The sequence below is a fragment of the Hyperolius riggenbachi genome, chromosome 3 (genome assembly GCF_040937935.1).
Source record: "Hyperolius riggenbachi isolate aHypRig1 chromosome 3, aHypRig1.pri, whole genome shotgun sequence".
NCBI lineage: Eukaryota > Metazoa > Chordata > Amphibia > Anura > Hyperoliidae > Hyperolius > Hyperolius riggenbachi.
Genome location: NC_090648.1, coordinates 92,443,688 through 92,460,378, shown reverse-complemented (window position 1 = coordinate 92,460,378; position 16,691 = coordinate 92,443,688). Strand labels below are relative to the sequence as shown.

The following is a 16,691-nucleotide window of genomic DNA, read 5'->3' as shown; positions in this document are numbered from 1 at the left end:
AGTTCTATCAGATGTTTACTTCCTACCGTGACATAGGGAAAAAGCAATTTATAGTGTATTCTACTCTGGGAGAGATGTACATCATATATTTGTATTTGTTTGCATGTATTTAAAATGTTACACATTTTTGTGAAAATCGACCTTTAAAGTGACACTGAAGCGAAGAAAAAACCTTATGATATAATGAATTGTATGTGTAGTACAGAAAATTAATAGAACATTAGTAGCAAAGAAACGAGTCTCATAGTTTTATTTTCAGTTATATAGCGTATTTTAAAGCATTGCACCATATTGTCATACTGTATTTGCAGTTTTCACTGTCTTATAGTTTAAAATACAGAGAGTGGTTTGCAGAGCTAATGACCCTTTGAACTTCTCTTCTCACTGAACCTCATCTGAAGCTGTCCGTCACCTTTGATGTATAGTGCTCCAGAAATCAGCGATCAATTTAGTCGTGGAACTCAGAGAAGCTCTTTTGCATAAATAACAACTGAAGTTTCTTAACTCTTCCTGTACTGGAAACAATAAATGACTAGTGTCACAGGAGCCCTAGTGGCTGACCGCACTTAGCCTTCTAAACGGTGCCAGCGCACGGATCGTGCGAACTCTGGTCGCAGTCAATGCGCAGGAACCGTTAAGAATTAGCCGCAGACAACTCAGAAGGGAGCCTGTGAGACACGGGTAATTACAACGTCACCCACTGGTTCAGAGTAAACTGCCACCACCGCGGTTACCATGGGACCGTGGAGCCCACTAACTGACTGACTAGTCCTGCGAATAAAACGGTTAAACACACGGTATTCTGTCTAGCCAACAACAAACAAACAGTAGCGTATCTTCAGAGACCCGGGATCAGTTCTGTGTGTGCTGATAAGCAGGGTAGCGGACAGTGAATGACTTGGAGAAAGTCGTTTATTCACGCAATATAAATAATTAATATATACAGACAATTATTAAAATCACAATTATTAAGACAGTAATATCCAGTATAAAAAATAAAAGAAGGGAGAAAAATACTTAGTTCCTGGAAAGATGTCCTTTTTGTGGGAAAAACAGAGTTCTGGGTTTCAATCAGAGTTCAGAGTTCAGACCAGGTGGATGCCAGCATATCCTCAAGCTGGCACCTGATGAGTTCAAGGTGTTTTCAGGGTGGAGGACACTGAGTTTGGCTCCTCTGCCATTCTTATGCCCCTGATTCAGTAGGAGGGAGTGAGGGCGGGCCCACACCCCCCCTTAGAACATGAGATGAGTCCTCCCCTTGTCCTGGGGGCCAGAAATCATGCCTTAACCATATATGGGCTCTATCTCACAGAACCGTACAGGTCAGGGCAGATTTATTAATATTTTCAGGTCTGCCTCGATGTACCCAGCAGCCTGATACCAAACATGAGGGGTGGGACCCTTGTGGTATCAGCAGGGCACTTCCGAACTGCCTAACTGGCAGTCTTTCCCTCAGGATGGTCTGAAATTTCTTCAGAACCAGCGCCAGATAGGGTCAAGCCTGCTCTGTTAGTTTGGAGGGTCTGCCAGCCTGGCAACACAGAAAATATGATACATATAGCAGTTTATGGAATATGAGAGACCCCTGGGATTTATACCAGGTCATTCCCAGGCAAAGGCTCTTTGAAGTTGGCAGCAGCAAGCCACATGTCGGCGCCCTGCTGGGAAAAGGAGCCGGAGTGTCTGAGTTTCCTCACTCTAGATTGGTTCTGTCATGGTGCTTGTCACCTTATACCTGAAGGATGGGCCATCAGCACAGCTTGAAGCCAGGGACTCTCTGGGCCCAGGCTCATTAGCATATCAAAAGAGCCATCCAGCCTTTAGGATGGTGCTCTCTCTCTGCTAAGAAAAGGACTTCAGCTGCCCCTACACACTCAACCCAGATTGTATCGATTTGAAGCGCAATCGTTGCAGGGAATCGAGTGCGATCGCTTTTTCTTCATGGGCGGTTCCAGGACGCGTCTGCGGCCCCGCAACCATCCGTGACAGCCCTCCCCCTTGTCTGCGGCTTAGCCACGCATCCGCAAGATGTGTGGTGGCGCCGCTAACCTGGCTGACGGGCCTCGAGTTGCCGGTACGGCGGGAAAACCTATTGGAGCCTGTGGCTCGGTTCCCCTGGACCGGTCGTGGTCTGCTACCCTCAGGGTTGACCCGACATGGACCGTTCTGGACAGGGCGTTTGCGCCACTGCAGTCGGACGTGGTGTCTGCCGGGACTGCTGACAACGGGCAGTGGGTTGGTTAGGTCAACAGCCAGCCCACGCAGGGTTCCCCTGCTAAGTGGCTGTGGACCTAAGGGAACCCCGCGGGGATCCCTGGACCTTCCCAGCTCCTGACAGACGGCACATGCCCTGCAGTAGTTTGCTACATCCCTGTTCATCCGGGGCCAATAAAACTGGTTCCGAATACCGGCGAGTGTCTTGCGGACACCCGAGTGCCCTGTCAGAGGATTACCATGTGCGGATTTCAGCACATGTCCCCTGAACGCACTCGGGACCACAAGCCATTTGGTATTCGCGTGGGATCTACCTGTAGGGGGCTGTACAGACTCACTGTACAGTCTCCCACCTTCCCAGTACACCTTGAAAGCGGCCCCGTCTGCGAGGGGCTCAGCGGCTTGCTGCCTGAGCACCTCCAGGCTTGGGTCACTTTGTAGTGCGGCTGAGAATACGGCGCTGTCAGTTTCAGCCAACTGGCTCATGTCACACGAGGCCAGCGGCTGAAAGGTCTCATCCCTGCGGTCAGAGGAGGGGGAGGAGGCCAGAACCCCCTCCACCTGTTCTGAGCTCGGGTTCTGAGCAGTGCAGCTGCGCGGTACTGCTAGCACAGGTACACTGTCAGAATGGCACAGACGGACATTACTCAAATCATCATTGCATGCAGTAATGACATTGACAGGTATAGACATTTTTTCATTACAGACAGGTTGTACAGTAAACTCAGGTACAGTTACAGCATCATCACAACAGACAGTCTGTACATCAAACTCAGGTGCCTTTGAAGCAGGCACTATTGAACCTGGTACCCTTGAACTGGGCACATTCAACCCGCCTCCCCCTGGTGCTCCCCCAAGTGTATAAAGTACCTGGTGGTGGGTGGAGAGTCCGTCTCCTTCCGTGAGCGACAAGGCGGTCGTGGCAGGTTCATAGTAGGACACAAGCTTGCCCAAATCAGTCCCCAGCAACACAGGGACTGGGAGATCCTTCATAACCCCAACAACCCTTTCGTGGATCCCTAATCCCCAATCCAGCTTCACTGTTGCGTGGGCTATGTGAAAAAGGGTGCCCTCTACTCCAGTAAGGGCAAGGGATCGGCTGGAGCTGATGCTCTCCTTTGGCACAAGGTGTGAGTGAACTAACGTGATGTCAGCTCCGGTGTCTCGAAATCCGGTGACAACTTTGCCGTTCACTCTAACAAGTTGCTGCTGGTCGGTTCGGTCGCGGATTTCCTTTCCGCGGGCAAACAGGACAAAATCTGATGATCCAGGCTGTGGTTCGCTGGCGGGTGTCTGTCTCCGCTCGGGCAGTCGAATTTCATGTGTCCGGGCTGGCGGCAGTAGTGACAGGTGACCTCTCCAGGTGCTGCAGGCCTGGGTGCAGCAGCTGCGCTGGGTGGCCTCTGTGGCGGACGACTCACAGGGGCAGGAGAGTCTGCCAGAGTATTGGGCTGACCTCCTCTCCAGCTGTATGGGACAGTTCTGCGGGTATCAGCCACCCGGGTAGTTGCAAAAGTCTCAGCAAGGTCTGCAGCGACAGTGGCTGAAGCCGGCCTGCGTTCTAACACAAACTGTCGTACATCAGCAGGGCAAATGTTCAGAAATTGTTTGAGGACTATCAAGTCCTCCAGGACGCCATAAGACCCCTTGGTGAGGCCCAGAGTCCACTGGCGGAGTGTGGTAAGCAAGCTGCTGACCACATCTCGGTACGAATCAGAAGACTTTTTCTGCCAGGCCCTGAACTTCTTCCGATAGGCTTCTGGCGTCAGCTGGTACTTAGTAATGATAGCGTCTTTTATAGCAGCATAATCATTATCCTTCTCCGCAGGCAATTCTGCGAAGGCATCAAGCGCTTTGTAGCGCAGCAAAGGTGTCAGATGTCTGGCCCACTGGTCTTGGGACAGACGATACTGACGGCATGCTTTTTCAAAAGACCGCAAAAACAAGTCAATGTCTGTGTCTTTTTCAATATTAGCAAATTTAAATTTTGCACTTACGGGTGCTGCAGCTCCGTCAGCAGGGAGGCTGGGCGGTGAACTCCGGCTGGCCTGTTGAACCTTTGCCATGTTGAGCTCATGCTGTCGTCTCTCCCGCGCCTCTGCGGCATCCCTCTCCGCGTGGCGTTCAGCAGCAGCAGCTTGCCGCTCCCGTTCCTCCCGCATTTGGCGCTCTGTCCGCGCTTCTGCAGATTGGCGCTCCTCACGCATGTACTGCAGGTACTTGTCCAGGTCAGTGTCCATCAGCTTTTGTAATGCCTGCTGCATTGGCTGATCAGTACAAACGGACAGTCCAGTACTGGCCGGTTCCAGGCGAGTACTTTCAGAAACTCTGGGATTGGGGTCCACACTGACATTCTCCTGCGTAACTGTTGCAGCAGGGCCCGCAGGATGCTCAACCTCCGTATGCGCAGAATCTTCAGTTTCTGGTTCCCCTTGACTTGGGTCAGATGGGCTGGTATCCACTTCAGCGGACACCCCCGGCTCCCGCAGTTGCTGGGTATCCCATTGAAACAATTCCGTTATCAGGTCCCGTTGTGTCTTGCGGCCGACATCAATGCCTCTCTCTTGGCAAAGATTTTGCAGGTCCGCCAGGCACATTTTCTTGTAGTTCCCGGACATTTCCATGCCAAATAAAATAAAACTTTTGGGGAGGGGTACTGGCTACACAGTCTCTCTGTATATATAAAAAATATATTGCCTTCCAGCTACACCAACGAATTAGTTGGTTTCTCGATAGCGCTAGCGCTATCGTAGATACTTTCAGCACAACACAGGTCCCAACCGCTGCCTAACACTGTCACAGGAGCCCTAGTGGCTGACCGCACTTAGCCTTCTAAACGGTGCCAGCGCACGGATCGTGCGAACTCTGGTCGCAGTCAATGCGCAGGAACCGTTAAGAATTAGCCGCAGACAACTCAGAAGGGAGCCTGTGAGACACGGGTAATTACAACGTCACCCACTGGTTCAGAGTAAACTGCCACCACCGCGGTTACCATGGGACCGTGGAGCCCACTAACTGACTGACTAGTCCTGCGAATAAAACGGTTAAACACACGGTATTCTGTCTAGCCAACAACAAACAAACAGTAGCGTATCTTCAGAGACCCGGGATCAGTTCTGTGTGTGCTGATAAGCAGGGTAGCGGACAGTGAATGACTTGGAGAAAGTCGTTTATTCACGCAATATAAATAATTAATATATACAGACAATTATTAAAATCACAATTATTAAGACAGTAATATCCAGTATAAAAAATAAAAGAAGGGAGAAAAATACTTAGTTCCTGGAAAGATGTCCTTTTTGTGGGAAAAACAGAGTTCTGGGTTTCAATCAGAGTTCAGAGTTCAGACCAGGTGGATGCCAGCATATCCTCAAGCTGGCACCTGATGAGTTCAAGGTGTTTTCAGGGTGGAGGACACTGAGTTTGGCTCCTCTGCCATTCTTATGCCCCTGATTCAGTAGGAGGGAGTGAGGGCGGGCGGGCCCACACCCCCCTTTAGAACATGAGATGAGTCCTCCCCTTGTCCTGGGGGCCAGAAATCATGCCTTAACCATATATGGGCTCTATCTCACAGAACCGTACAGGTCAGGGCAGATTTATTAATATTTTCAGGTCTGCCTCGATGTACCCAGCAGCCTGATACCAAACATGAGGGGTGGGACCCTTGTGGTATCAGCAGGGCACTTCCGAACTGCCTAACTGGCAGTCTTTCCCTCAGGATGGTCTGAAATTTCTTCAGAACCAGCGCCAGATAGGGTCAAGCCTGCTCTGTTAGTTTGGAGGGTCTGCCAGCCTGGCAACACAGAAAATATGATACATATAGCAGTTTATGGAATATGAGAGACCCCTGGGATTTATACCAGGTCATTCCCAGGCAAAGGCTCTTTGAAGTTGGCAGCAGCAAGCCACATGTCGGCGCCCTGCTGGGAAAAGGAGCCGGAGTGTCTAAGTTTCCTCACTCTAGATTGGTTCTGTCATGGTGCTTGTCACCTTATACCTGATGGATGGGCCATCAGCACAGCTTGAAGCCAGGGACTCTCTGGGCCCAGGCTCATTAGCATATCAAAAGAGCCATCCAGCCTTTAGGATGGTGCTCTCTCTCTGCTAAGAAAAGGACTTCAGCTGCCCCTACACACTCAACCCAGATTGTATCGATTTGAAGCGCAATCGATGCAGGGAATCGAGTGCGATCGCTTTTTCTTCATGGGCGGTTCCAGGACGCGTCTGCGGCCCCGCAACCGTCCGTGACAACTAGTTTCTTTGCTATTAATGTTCTATTTCACTTCAGATTCCCTTTAAGCAGTGAAGCCATTAAATGAATGACAAGTGGAAGACTGGCAGTTTTTAAGTAGGGTGCGGGGGGGGGGGGGGGGAATCATTAATTGCGGCTCCCATATTTTTACCATGGCAGATATTATCACACAGACAGACATGATGACAGGTTACCAGTGAATCTGCATCTATCATTTCTTTCTCGAACACACTGCTTAGTTCAGTCAGTTCCAGCTCCTCCAGCATTTCCCTCAGTGTTGGTTTATTCCTCTGGGCCTCTGCTCCGAGGTCTGAAGCCTGCAAACACAACACACATGTGACAGCAGCTGGCAGCTCAGGCTTCACATACATACAAAGGGATAATTGTGCAACACGCACTACAGTTGTGTATATAGCAGTTTGGCATACACTCTACACAATTTGCGCTCTGGATACATGAAGGACTTGCTGAAACTGCACCACACCTCCCAAGACCTCAGATTAGCACGATCCATAAACTTGGTCACCCCCAGAGTTCACCTCAAAACCTTTGTAGCCAGAGCCTTCTGTCATGCTGCTTCTACTCTTTGGAACCATCCATGGAAATGTGCATTGTGAGTTAATTTATTTTATTGTAGTTCTTATTTCTTTGTCTAAAGTAAATTCAGACTATCGTGGACAGCAGAATCTCAGTTAAGGTGCATACACACGCACTATGGAAGCCAACAACGGGTCTGTCAGACCCTACCGCTGGGCGGACTTTCAGCCGACAGTAGTGCGTGTGTACGCACTGTCGGCAGACTGATAAAGCTGTTCCTGAACGATCCGCTCGGATCGTTCAGGAACAGCCTTATCAGTCCACCAACAGTGCGTACACACGCACTACTGTCAGCTGAAAGTCCGCCCAGCGGTAGGGTCTGACAGACCCGTTGTTGGCTTCCGTAGTGCGTGTGTATGCACCTTAACTGTATCTGCCACCTATGGGGATCGGTAAATGCCAGATAAATGTGCTTTCAGGCTGCTTGAGAGCTACTATTAAAAGTAGCCCTAATTAATACTGTACTATACCTTATACCACAGCCACACCATAAACTCTCTATCAATGCCGAAATATAGTAGTTAAAAAAAAAATTAAGACTAACTTAAAGGAAACCAAAGGTCCAGATAAATATTCTCTACCTTGGTTGTGCATATAATATTATGCAGGATGCAGCATATTTATTTAGCCTCTGTCTCCCACGATTCTGCCTCCCGCTTTTCTCTAGGTGGAAAGCACACCCACATTTAGAGAAGTACCACAGCGGTTTTACAAATAGCGCATTGGTTTTCTGGGAAATCTTCAGTGCTTTCTCTCTGGCACTGATAGGAATTACATGCGCATAACAGATTGCATAGATTGTGTATATTGCTGAGATACCCAATAGCGGAAACTGGAAAGGGCAGAGGCAGGGAAAGCAGGCAGTAACCATGGCACTGTTGTATGGGCTGTACAGTCTGCTGGTAACGGCAGCTATGGGAGTACTCAGATCTTTTTAGAGATGGGAGAAGGTAAATGGATGAGGCTGGATGCACACATGGAAGAAACGCTTGCGGAGTGGGAAACGCTGCATTTTATGCAGCAATGTTAGTCTATGGGACACAGAAGGACCAGCGTTGCACTTGCATTTTACAGTAAGCGTTCTGCAAACGCTTGCAGTGTTGCATAATATGCAGGCTGGCTTCCAAAACGCACATAATGAAAGTCTATGGTGACGCATATGCGTTGCGTTTTTAATGAGTTTTTTACTGCTTTTTTTATTTAAAGAGTAAAGCTCTCTGATGTGTTTCCACTTCCTAGTGATTTGCATAGATTAACAAAAAACACGCATACAAAATGCATATGCGTTTTTCATTAGTGAACCGCAAACGCATTAAAACGCAGGCAAAACGCATAGAAACGCACAAAAGATGCACTTGCGAATCGCAACTGCGAAACGCAAATCGCATTACAAAACGTATTACTCAAACGCAAACGCGCCTGCAGAAAAAGCAGGATTTAAACGCTATGTCAGCCTGAAAGATCCAAGCAAGACCAATAGATTACATCATATCTACCGGATAACCTTAAAGTTCTTCAGGAATGTTAGAATAAGCCAATGTATAGAAATTTAAATACACTGAACTCTTTGTTTTACTTTTTAAGGGACATGTAAGAATTAGGCCAAGTCACTTTGCATACAGCAGTAGTATGGAGTATTTTCTGCACTTCAACCCTTGCCCTGCTGATACTACACTTATTACCGTATGTAATAATTGCAGAGCTAGAGGATATCACACAAGGATCTCAGCAGGGAATTGTTTGGTGCCGGTGAAGGAATCTGAGAATACTATCGGATGTGAAAATTGCCTCAGAGTTTCTGAACTAGTTCCCGGTCGAGGAAGTATTGAAGCCACAAAATCAAATGTACCCACTGTACTTTTGTTTATTATGTAGTCTGCATGCAGTCTACATTGCAAGCATTCCAATATAATCATAAATGTTATAATCTCAGTCAGCCTGGCTTCTTTCTGGTACATTGCTGGGGAGAGGGAAGCTTGTAATCTCCCCTCCCACATTCCTGCTCCTCACTGATTGGCTGAGGGCAGTTCAGTGTGACAGGAGGCTGAGATGGGAACTACACCTCACTCCTGCAGAAGCTGATGAAATATGATTCATGCTGTGCTCACATGTGTTTACAAAGTAAGCTAGATATGACAGTGTAGTTTCTAGGAGAAAAAAAAGAGTAAGGGGGAAATTACATCAGGATTGGATTCAGTCAGAGGCAGTAAAGATGGAAAATGCCTGACACAGTGTTCTCTTTATTTTCAGTATAAAATTCACTGAAATCAAAACGTGGACAGTACAATACATATGTTATGTTAGTAGAACAAGTATTTATCTACTGATATATGTTTTTTTTCCTGGCATAATATGGCTGCTGCTTTAAGCAGACACTATCATAGCTAGTATAATATTAGCTGTACAAGAAAGTACAGGTGCAGACAAGAAGTGCAGATGTACTGTATGTAAATCAAAGAATTCTATTTTCTTTTGTATCAGTAGCAAGCCAATAGAAAGAGTGAAAATTATAGTTACCCTTCAATGAACAACACCCAAGTCAATGAACAGATTAATTTCACGATAATAAAGCATGATAGAAAAGGACGAGCCCCACTGACTGGAGCCTATACTGGGGTAAAAAGCTGAATAAAGGCTGAGAATACAGTACATACCTCCAGCCTTTCTTGGTTTCTGGATGAGGCATCTGTCTGGTTAGTTAGTAGATCGAATAGGATCAGAGATCCTGTGAGAAGGAAACAGCATAATATTGTTCATATAAACATTTCACATGTAGGAATTGTAACACAAAGGTTTACTAGACTGCTGAAAACCCTCTGCAGTGAAGCTGTGATCTGCTCAAAGTGACAATTCAACCATGATGTTTGACAGTTTCTGCTCTAGTCAGTTCACGGCTGACTTCAGTTCACATTCAAAGGGTAGCGTTATAAGGCTGTAGCAACTAAATCGAATTTACCAGAATGAGGAAATTACTTCTGTTTGGACACAAGTATCCAGATTGGCTTCCATTAGCACTGAGGTTTTGTCTGTGATTCCATTGCACCTATTGTGGGGTAGGAGCCTCTGGCAGATGCCTTGTCCCAGCTAGAGAGAGATTTTATTATTTCTGTCTGTATACAGTACACAATGGTCTCAATTCACTAAGCAGTTTAGACTAGTCTACTGATGGTTTTAATCTACTTATGGTTTGGTGTAAACCGGCAATCAGTCACATCAAAAGGGAATTCACTAAAAATTACCGAATGTTTTAGACCTGTTTTTAGACCTGGTCTAAGCATTCGGTAATTAGGTCTTATTACCATACGAGGTCTAAAGATATGAGTAGCCATGACTGACATCTTTTTCCTCTGATGAGCTCTCCACTGGATACAATTAAACTCCTGCATAAATAATTCAAAAAGCTCCATCCTGACATCTAAAATACCTCACAAAATTACTTTATCGACAAGAAATCAGCTGGTCGAATTTTACCTCAGCAGGATTTGATTGATTCATTTATAAGCTGCATAAATTATCATACAAATTTGCATAATGCTGCATCAACTCGAAATTATTTGCATATCATTGACCTTCCCTAGTTAGCAATGTGATTATATTGTCCGGTGCAAGGCACCAGTATGAACGTAGCCTAACTGATGACTCATCCTTTTAGCACGGACAGGAAAAGGAGAGATGTCTCCAATCTGTACTGAACTCTGCTGCTTCACTCATTCATCTTTCTTCTTGTTCTTCCTCTGCTGCTCCTCTCTGCCAAACTCTTCATTGGCTGCCAATTAGCGAAAGAATCCATTCCAAACTCTTAACCCTAACCTACAAAGCTCTCCACAATCTCTCTCTCCCCGTTCATCTCCTCACTAGTTTCCAGATATTAACCCAACTGCAATCTCAGATCTGCACACAAGCTTCTTTTATCCTCCTCTAGAATTACCTCCTGGCATTCACATATACAAGACTTCTCACGTGCCTCACCCTTCCTCTGGAATGCCCTTCCACAGCACATCTGTCACTCTCCAGTCTTTGAAATCTTTAACGCTCCCTCAAAATTCACTTTTTCTGACAAGCACATGCTCTAACTTAGGCCATTCCTTCTTCCACCTCTTCCGAGTTGTACTCCTTACTAACCTAAAAACACACTGCCTGTATGAATACTGCATACTTCCCCACCTCTTGTCGCCCCTCATTCCTTTAGATTATACTGTAAGCTTGCAAAGGCAGGTCTCTCTCACCCTTTTGCGTCTTGAAATGTGTTATTCATTTTGTATCTTACAATCTGTTGTACATTTTATTCAGCATGTTAAATATGTCACTGTAATTACCAATCCTGAATTTTGTTCCAGTGTCTATATTAAGTGTAAACTATTGTCGGTATTATTATGTGCCCCATGTTTGTTTTCCCAACTTTGTTCAGCGCCACAGAATATGTTGGAGCTTTATACATAAATAATAATAATAATAATTATTTAGTATTTATATAGCACCAGCACCTTTCGCAGCGCTGTACAGAGTATATAGTCTTGTCACTTAAAGCGGATCCGAGATGAAAGACTAACTATAACAAGTAACTTGTCTATATATATATCTTATCTAAAGTTTACACAGCAAATCTAGCTGCAAACAGCTATAACAGAAAATGATTATTTCTTCCTGTGATACAATGACAGCAGCCATGTTTTTTGTAAACATTACACAGAGGCAGGCTTATCTGTATCTTGAGCACTCAGCCTGTGAAAAAAACCTAATCCCCCCTCCTCCCCTCTGCCTCTGAAATCAATGGCTAGTAACACCTCCTCCTCCTCCTCCTGCCCAGATTGAGCTCCCATGAGCCCTTGCTACTGCCAAGGCTCTCTGAAAACCTGTGGGTGTGATTTATTTAGTTTATAGGGAATTAGAGTATTAAAACAAAAACAAAAAAGTATTTGGCTTGAGGAATGCCCTATAAACAATAGGAAAGGAACACAATTATGCAATGAGTAAAAGTTCACCTCGGATCTACTTTAACTGTCCCTCAGATGGGCTCACAACCTAATCCCTACCATAGTCATATGTCTATGTATGTGTCGTATAGCATGTGTGTGTATCAGAGCCGGGACAAGGTCCTCCAGCACCCAAGGCTGAGATAACCAAAGTGTGCCCCCTCATCCCTCCCACTGCAGCCGTCACACACTGATTGCTATTAGACTAAGATGCGCCCCAGGGCCCCCAACCCCTCCCTAACAACTTAATCTCTAGTTATCTGGCTTGCAGTCACTGTCATGTATCCCCTCTTCTTATTTCTCTTTACTTCAAACACAAAAGGGGAATGATAATTGAGTAAGTTGTGCTCTCACTCCTACACTGTGCCCTGGGGCTGGAGTCTCTCTCGCCTCTGCCTCGGCCCGACCCTGGTGTGTATTGTAGTCTTGAGCCAATTTATGGGGAAGCCAATTAACTCATCTGTATGATTTTGGGAAGTGGGAGTTAAACCAAGTGTCTGGAGGAAACCAATACAGACACCAGGGACCCAGCACTGCAAGGCCAGAGTGCTAACCACTACACCACCCTGCTGCCCAGTAGTAATAATGTCTACTTGCACCTGAAGAAGACTTTTTGGTTGGCAGGCAGATTCCAACATAGCAATGAGTACTTTGTGAAATGAATGAGTTGTATGCACAACATATCTATAACATTTCCGTCATAGGCAAACATGGGAGGGGGGGGGGGGATTACAGTTGCCCAGAATCCCCCCTCAGACCAGGGCCAGTGCAGTGTCTGGGGACAGGAACAGGTTGAGACACCAGAATATCTGCAGGTATCCTGCAGCCCACAGCACTGCCCCCTTTCTTTCCCTGCTACAGTTGACTTTGGATAGAGCAGCAGCGTGTGTACAGAGCATTAAGCAGCAGTGTGTGTACAGAGCATTGAGCAGCAGTGTGTGTACAGAGCATGGAGCAGCAGCGTGTGTACAGAGCATGGAGCAGCAGCGTGTGTACAGAGCATGGAGTAGCAGCATGTGTATAGAGCATGGAGCAGCAGCATGTGTACAGAGCATGGAGCAGCACCATGTGTGCAGAGCATAGAGCAGCAGCGTGTGTACAGAGCATGGAGCAGCAGTGTGTGTACAGAGCATGGAGCAGCAGGTGTACAGAGCATGGGGCAGCAGCGGGTGTACAGAGCATTAAGCAACAGTGTGTGTACAGAGCATGGAGCAGCAGCGCGTGTACAGAGCATGGAGCAGCAGCGGGTGTACAGAGCATGGGGCAGCAGCAGGTGTACAGAGCATGGGGCAGCAGCAGGTGTACAGAGCATGGAGCAGCAACTTGTGTACAGAGCATAGAGTAGCAGCGTGCGTACAGAGCATGGAGCAGCAGTGTGTGTACAGAGCATGGAGCAGCTCTGGGGAACTTAACAGAGTCAGGTATGAGCACAGCCCTGTGCCCTTCTGTTTGAAGGCTTCACTTTCCCCTTCATAAGCAATGTCGGCTGTCCTCATTATTATCTGTATCCAAACTGCTCTTGATCGATCCCGTTGTCGACCGGGAGCAGATCGGACATTTATGAAATAATTGTCAGATCCTGTCAGTAGGACAGAAAATTGCATTGTTTGTACCCAGCATAATGTCCTACCGTATTATTATACTTTATGGTGCGTGGCTGAGGGAGACCTTTTTGGAATCCCCCCTTTGAAAATCCTGGGTTTGCCCCTGTCCGTGGTGAAGTGGGGGGACTCGGGAGGTGAAGAGGTCCAACCACCAGTACTCATCTTACTGGATGGTATTCAGTCCCAAGATGCATAAGAAACAGATCAGTCATCGATAAGCGATTATCACATCAGGAATCACCTACAAGCACAGATTGAAACATACCAAGGCTGTGTCCGGTCACTGAGACACGCCCTGTGAAGGAGGGGTTACGCTGCAGAAATAGCCCATACAGGCGATTCATCTCCCCACACACTGTGTCCACAATAAGCTGGCAGTACGTTGGACTATTATAGAAGAACAGGTCCAGAATCGTGTCATTGTTGAACTGCCGTAGGCGACTGATGCTGGGGAGTGTAATCCTTTCAATCTCTCTAAGAAAGAAAAAAAAACATGCATTAAAATGAGAGGGATACGGATGCTACCATATTTATTTCCTTTTAACCCCCCTGGCGGTATGATTATTTCCAGATTTTAGGGTCTTTTTAAAACGTTTCAGACCCTAAAATCAGGAAAAATTATGCCGCCAGAGTCTCTGCAGCAGCCCCAGCACTCTCTCACCTCCCTGGGCACCTGTGCTGCAATTCTACCTCCATCCTCTGGGTGACGCTGTAACTCTGTGGTGAGATCAAAGACGGCGATCTCACCAGAGTGATTCAGAGCCTCGGAGGACAGTAAGGGAAACGATTACCGACGTCTGGATCCACCAGAAGGTGAGTAAAATGCTCGCTGTGCGCTACACTCTGCATAGAGCTCCCGGCAGCTAGCCTGAGCATAGCTCGGGATTACCGCCAGGGAGGTTAAAGAATACCAGTTGCCTAACAGTCCTGCTGAGCTATTTGGCTGCAGTAGTGAGTGTCTGAATCACTCACCTGAAACAAGCATGCAGCTAATCTTGTCAGATCTGACAATAATGTCAGAAACACCTGATCTGCTGCATGCGTGTTCAGGGTCTATGGCTAAAAGTATTAGAGGCAGAGGATCAGCAGGGTTGCCAGTATATGTGTATACTGCGGGTGACATGCCAGTATTATTATAAATGGGGCTAAGATCAATAAAGTACATGTATTTCATTAGTGAAATGGGCCCATTTAAGACGTTATAAGTGAACTTATTTATTGTACAGCGCTGCGTAATATGTTGGCGCTATATAAATCTAATAATAATAATAATCCAACGTGAAAAAAAAACAATGGGATAAATAATTGTATCTATTCTCCTACTCCTAAAACTGGCCCCCTTTTTTTAGAATGTCACAGTTTTATTTTATTTTTTTGTGTATAAGCTAAAACATGTTGTACCGTTTCATTAGACTGATAGAGTTTTTCAGTGTCCCAAAATCTAAAATATATGAATTATTGACATGCAGTCAGAAGATGTTCCCTTCCAGGAAAATGTTTTATGACTGTAATTCCTTATCACTGAGGGGTACACTATAGACGGACTAGGTCCAGACTGGAGGGAAACAACACCAATGGTATTACAGACAGTTACAGACATACTTGTCTACTCCTTTGGAGCCATCATGGAGGGCGTTGTGCCAGGTCACAGGCAGGAACTCCACACGGCCAATGTGCTGATTTTTCTGGGCCTTCTTAAAGTGGGTGTGCAAAAAATTCAGAGAAATAAGCCGGAAATCATTCACTGACAAAGAGATGGAGATAAGCCACAGTTACAAACTTAAACAAAGCTCCTCCTCCTGGCATGAGTGAAAAAACTACCCATAATCCTTAGATTCCTTGTTGTCATTTTTAAAGCCCATTACAAGAGAAACACAGAATGATTGGTTGCCAAAATACAAAAAAAACCCTGACAGCTTGGCGTCTGCCATGTTTAGTTTTAATTACCTGGTAGTGGGTACCTTGGTGATGCTTTGACATTAGTAGTTTTTTAGGGAAGCAGGAGATTTGGGCGCATGAGACAAGTGGACAAAAAGGGCGCCCCATTCACTCCCATTATAAATATCGTTTACCGGGCGCCGAACAGGGAAAAAAGGCGCCGGAGATTATTAACGTTTTAACAAACGGCGCCCGGAGATTTTTAAGGATTTATAACTATGTTTGTGATGATTTAACTTTACAAAATGAGCCCGTGACGAATAACGTTTATAAAGATACTAAATCACTATTTCTAAAACATTTCTAAAACATTATTATTCACCCCAAAAAATTAATTACATTTTTTTATTTACATTTTTTATTTATTAATGTCTGTAAAACATTATTATCCATAGGGGGTCTTAGGTTTAGGCACCAACAGGGGGGTCTTAGGTTTAGGCACCAACAGGGGGGTCTTAGGTTTAGGCACCAACAGGGGGGTCTTAGGTTTAGGCACCAACTGGGGGGTCTTAAGTTTAGGCACCAACAGGGGGGTCTTAGGTTTAGGCACCAACTGGGGGGTCTTAGGTTTAGGCACCAACAGGGGGGTCTTAGGTTTAGGCACCAACAGGGGGGTCTTAGGTTTAGGCACCAACAGGGGGGTCTTAGGTTTAGGCACCAACAGGGGGGTCTTAGGTTTAGGCACCAACTGGGTGGTCTTAGGTTTAGGCACCAACAGGGGGGTCTTAGGTTTAGGCACCAACAGGGGGGTCTTAGGTTTAGGCACCAACAGGGGGTCTAGGGGTTAGGGATAGGTACAGGGAGGGTTTTAACAAACGTAAATATAAGTTTCAGTTTACAAATGGGGAAGATTAACGTTTTAAGAATTGCCGATCTCATACACATTATTTAGTGATTTATAAATTCTTAAAACACTATTTCTAAACGAAATTCTACACAATATTTCAATAAACGATAATACTGTTTATCGTTTACACCACGCGCCCTTTTTTCCCGACGCCCTTTTTTGATGTACGCGTTTTTTAGCCACATACCCGGAACTAGCATGCAGCCAGCTATGTCCGAACACCTGATCTACATATTTGTTCCCAGTCAGTCATTCATAAAGTCATT

General features: G+C 46.1%; 1 protein-coding gene across 4 annotated transcripts in view; it reads right to left on the bottom strand.

The window, feature by feature from the left end:
• Positions 1-16,691, bottom strand: part of LOC137561049 (phospholipase DDHD2-like) — a 59,296-nt gene that overhangs the window by 21,582 nt on the left and 21,023 nt on the right. For all 4 annotated transcript variants that reach the window (XM_068272270.1, XM_068272271.1, XM_068272272.1 and 1 more), the window contains exons 6-9: positions 15,243-15,384; positions 13,906-14,114; positions 9,718-9,788; positions 6,661-6,783 (exon numbers count right to left, since the gene is read on the bottom strand). In XM_068272270.1, coding sequence (XP_068128371.1) covers positions 6,661-6,783; positions 9,718-9,788; positions 13,906-14,114; positions 15,243-15,384 — 545 coding nt within the window. The remainder of the gene's footprint in view (positions 1-6,660; positions 6,784-9,717; positions 9,789-13,905; positions 14,115-15,242; positions 15,385-16,691) is intronic.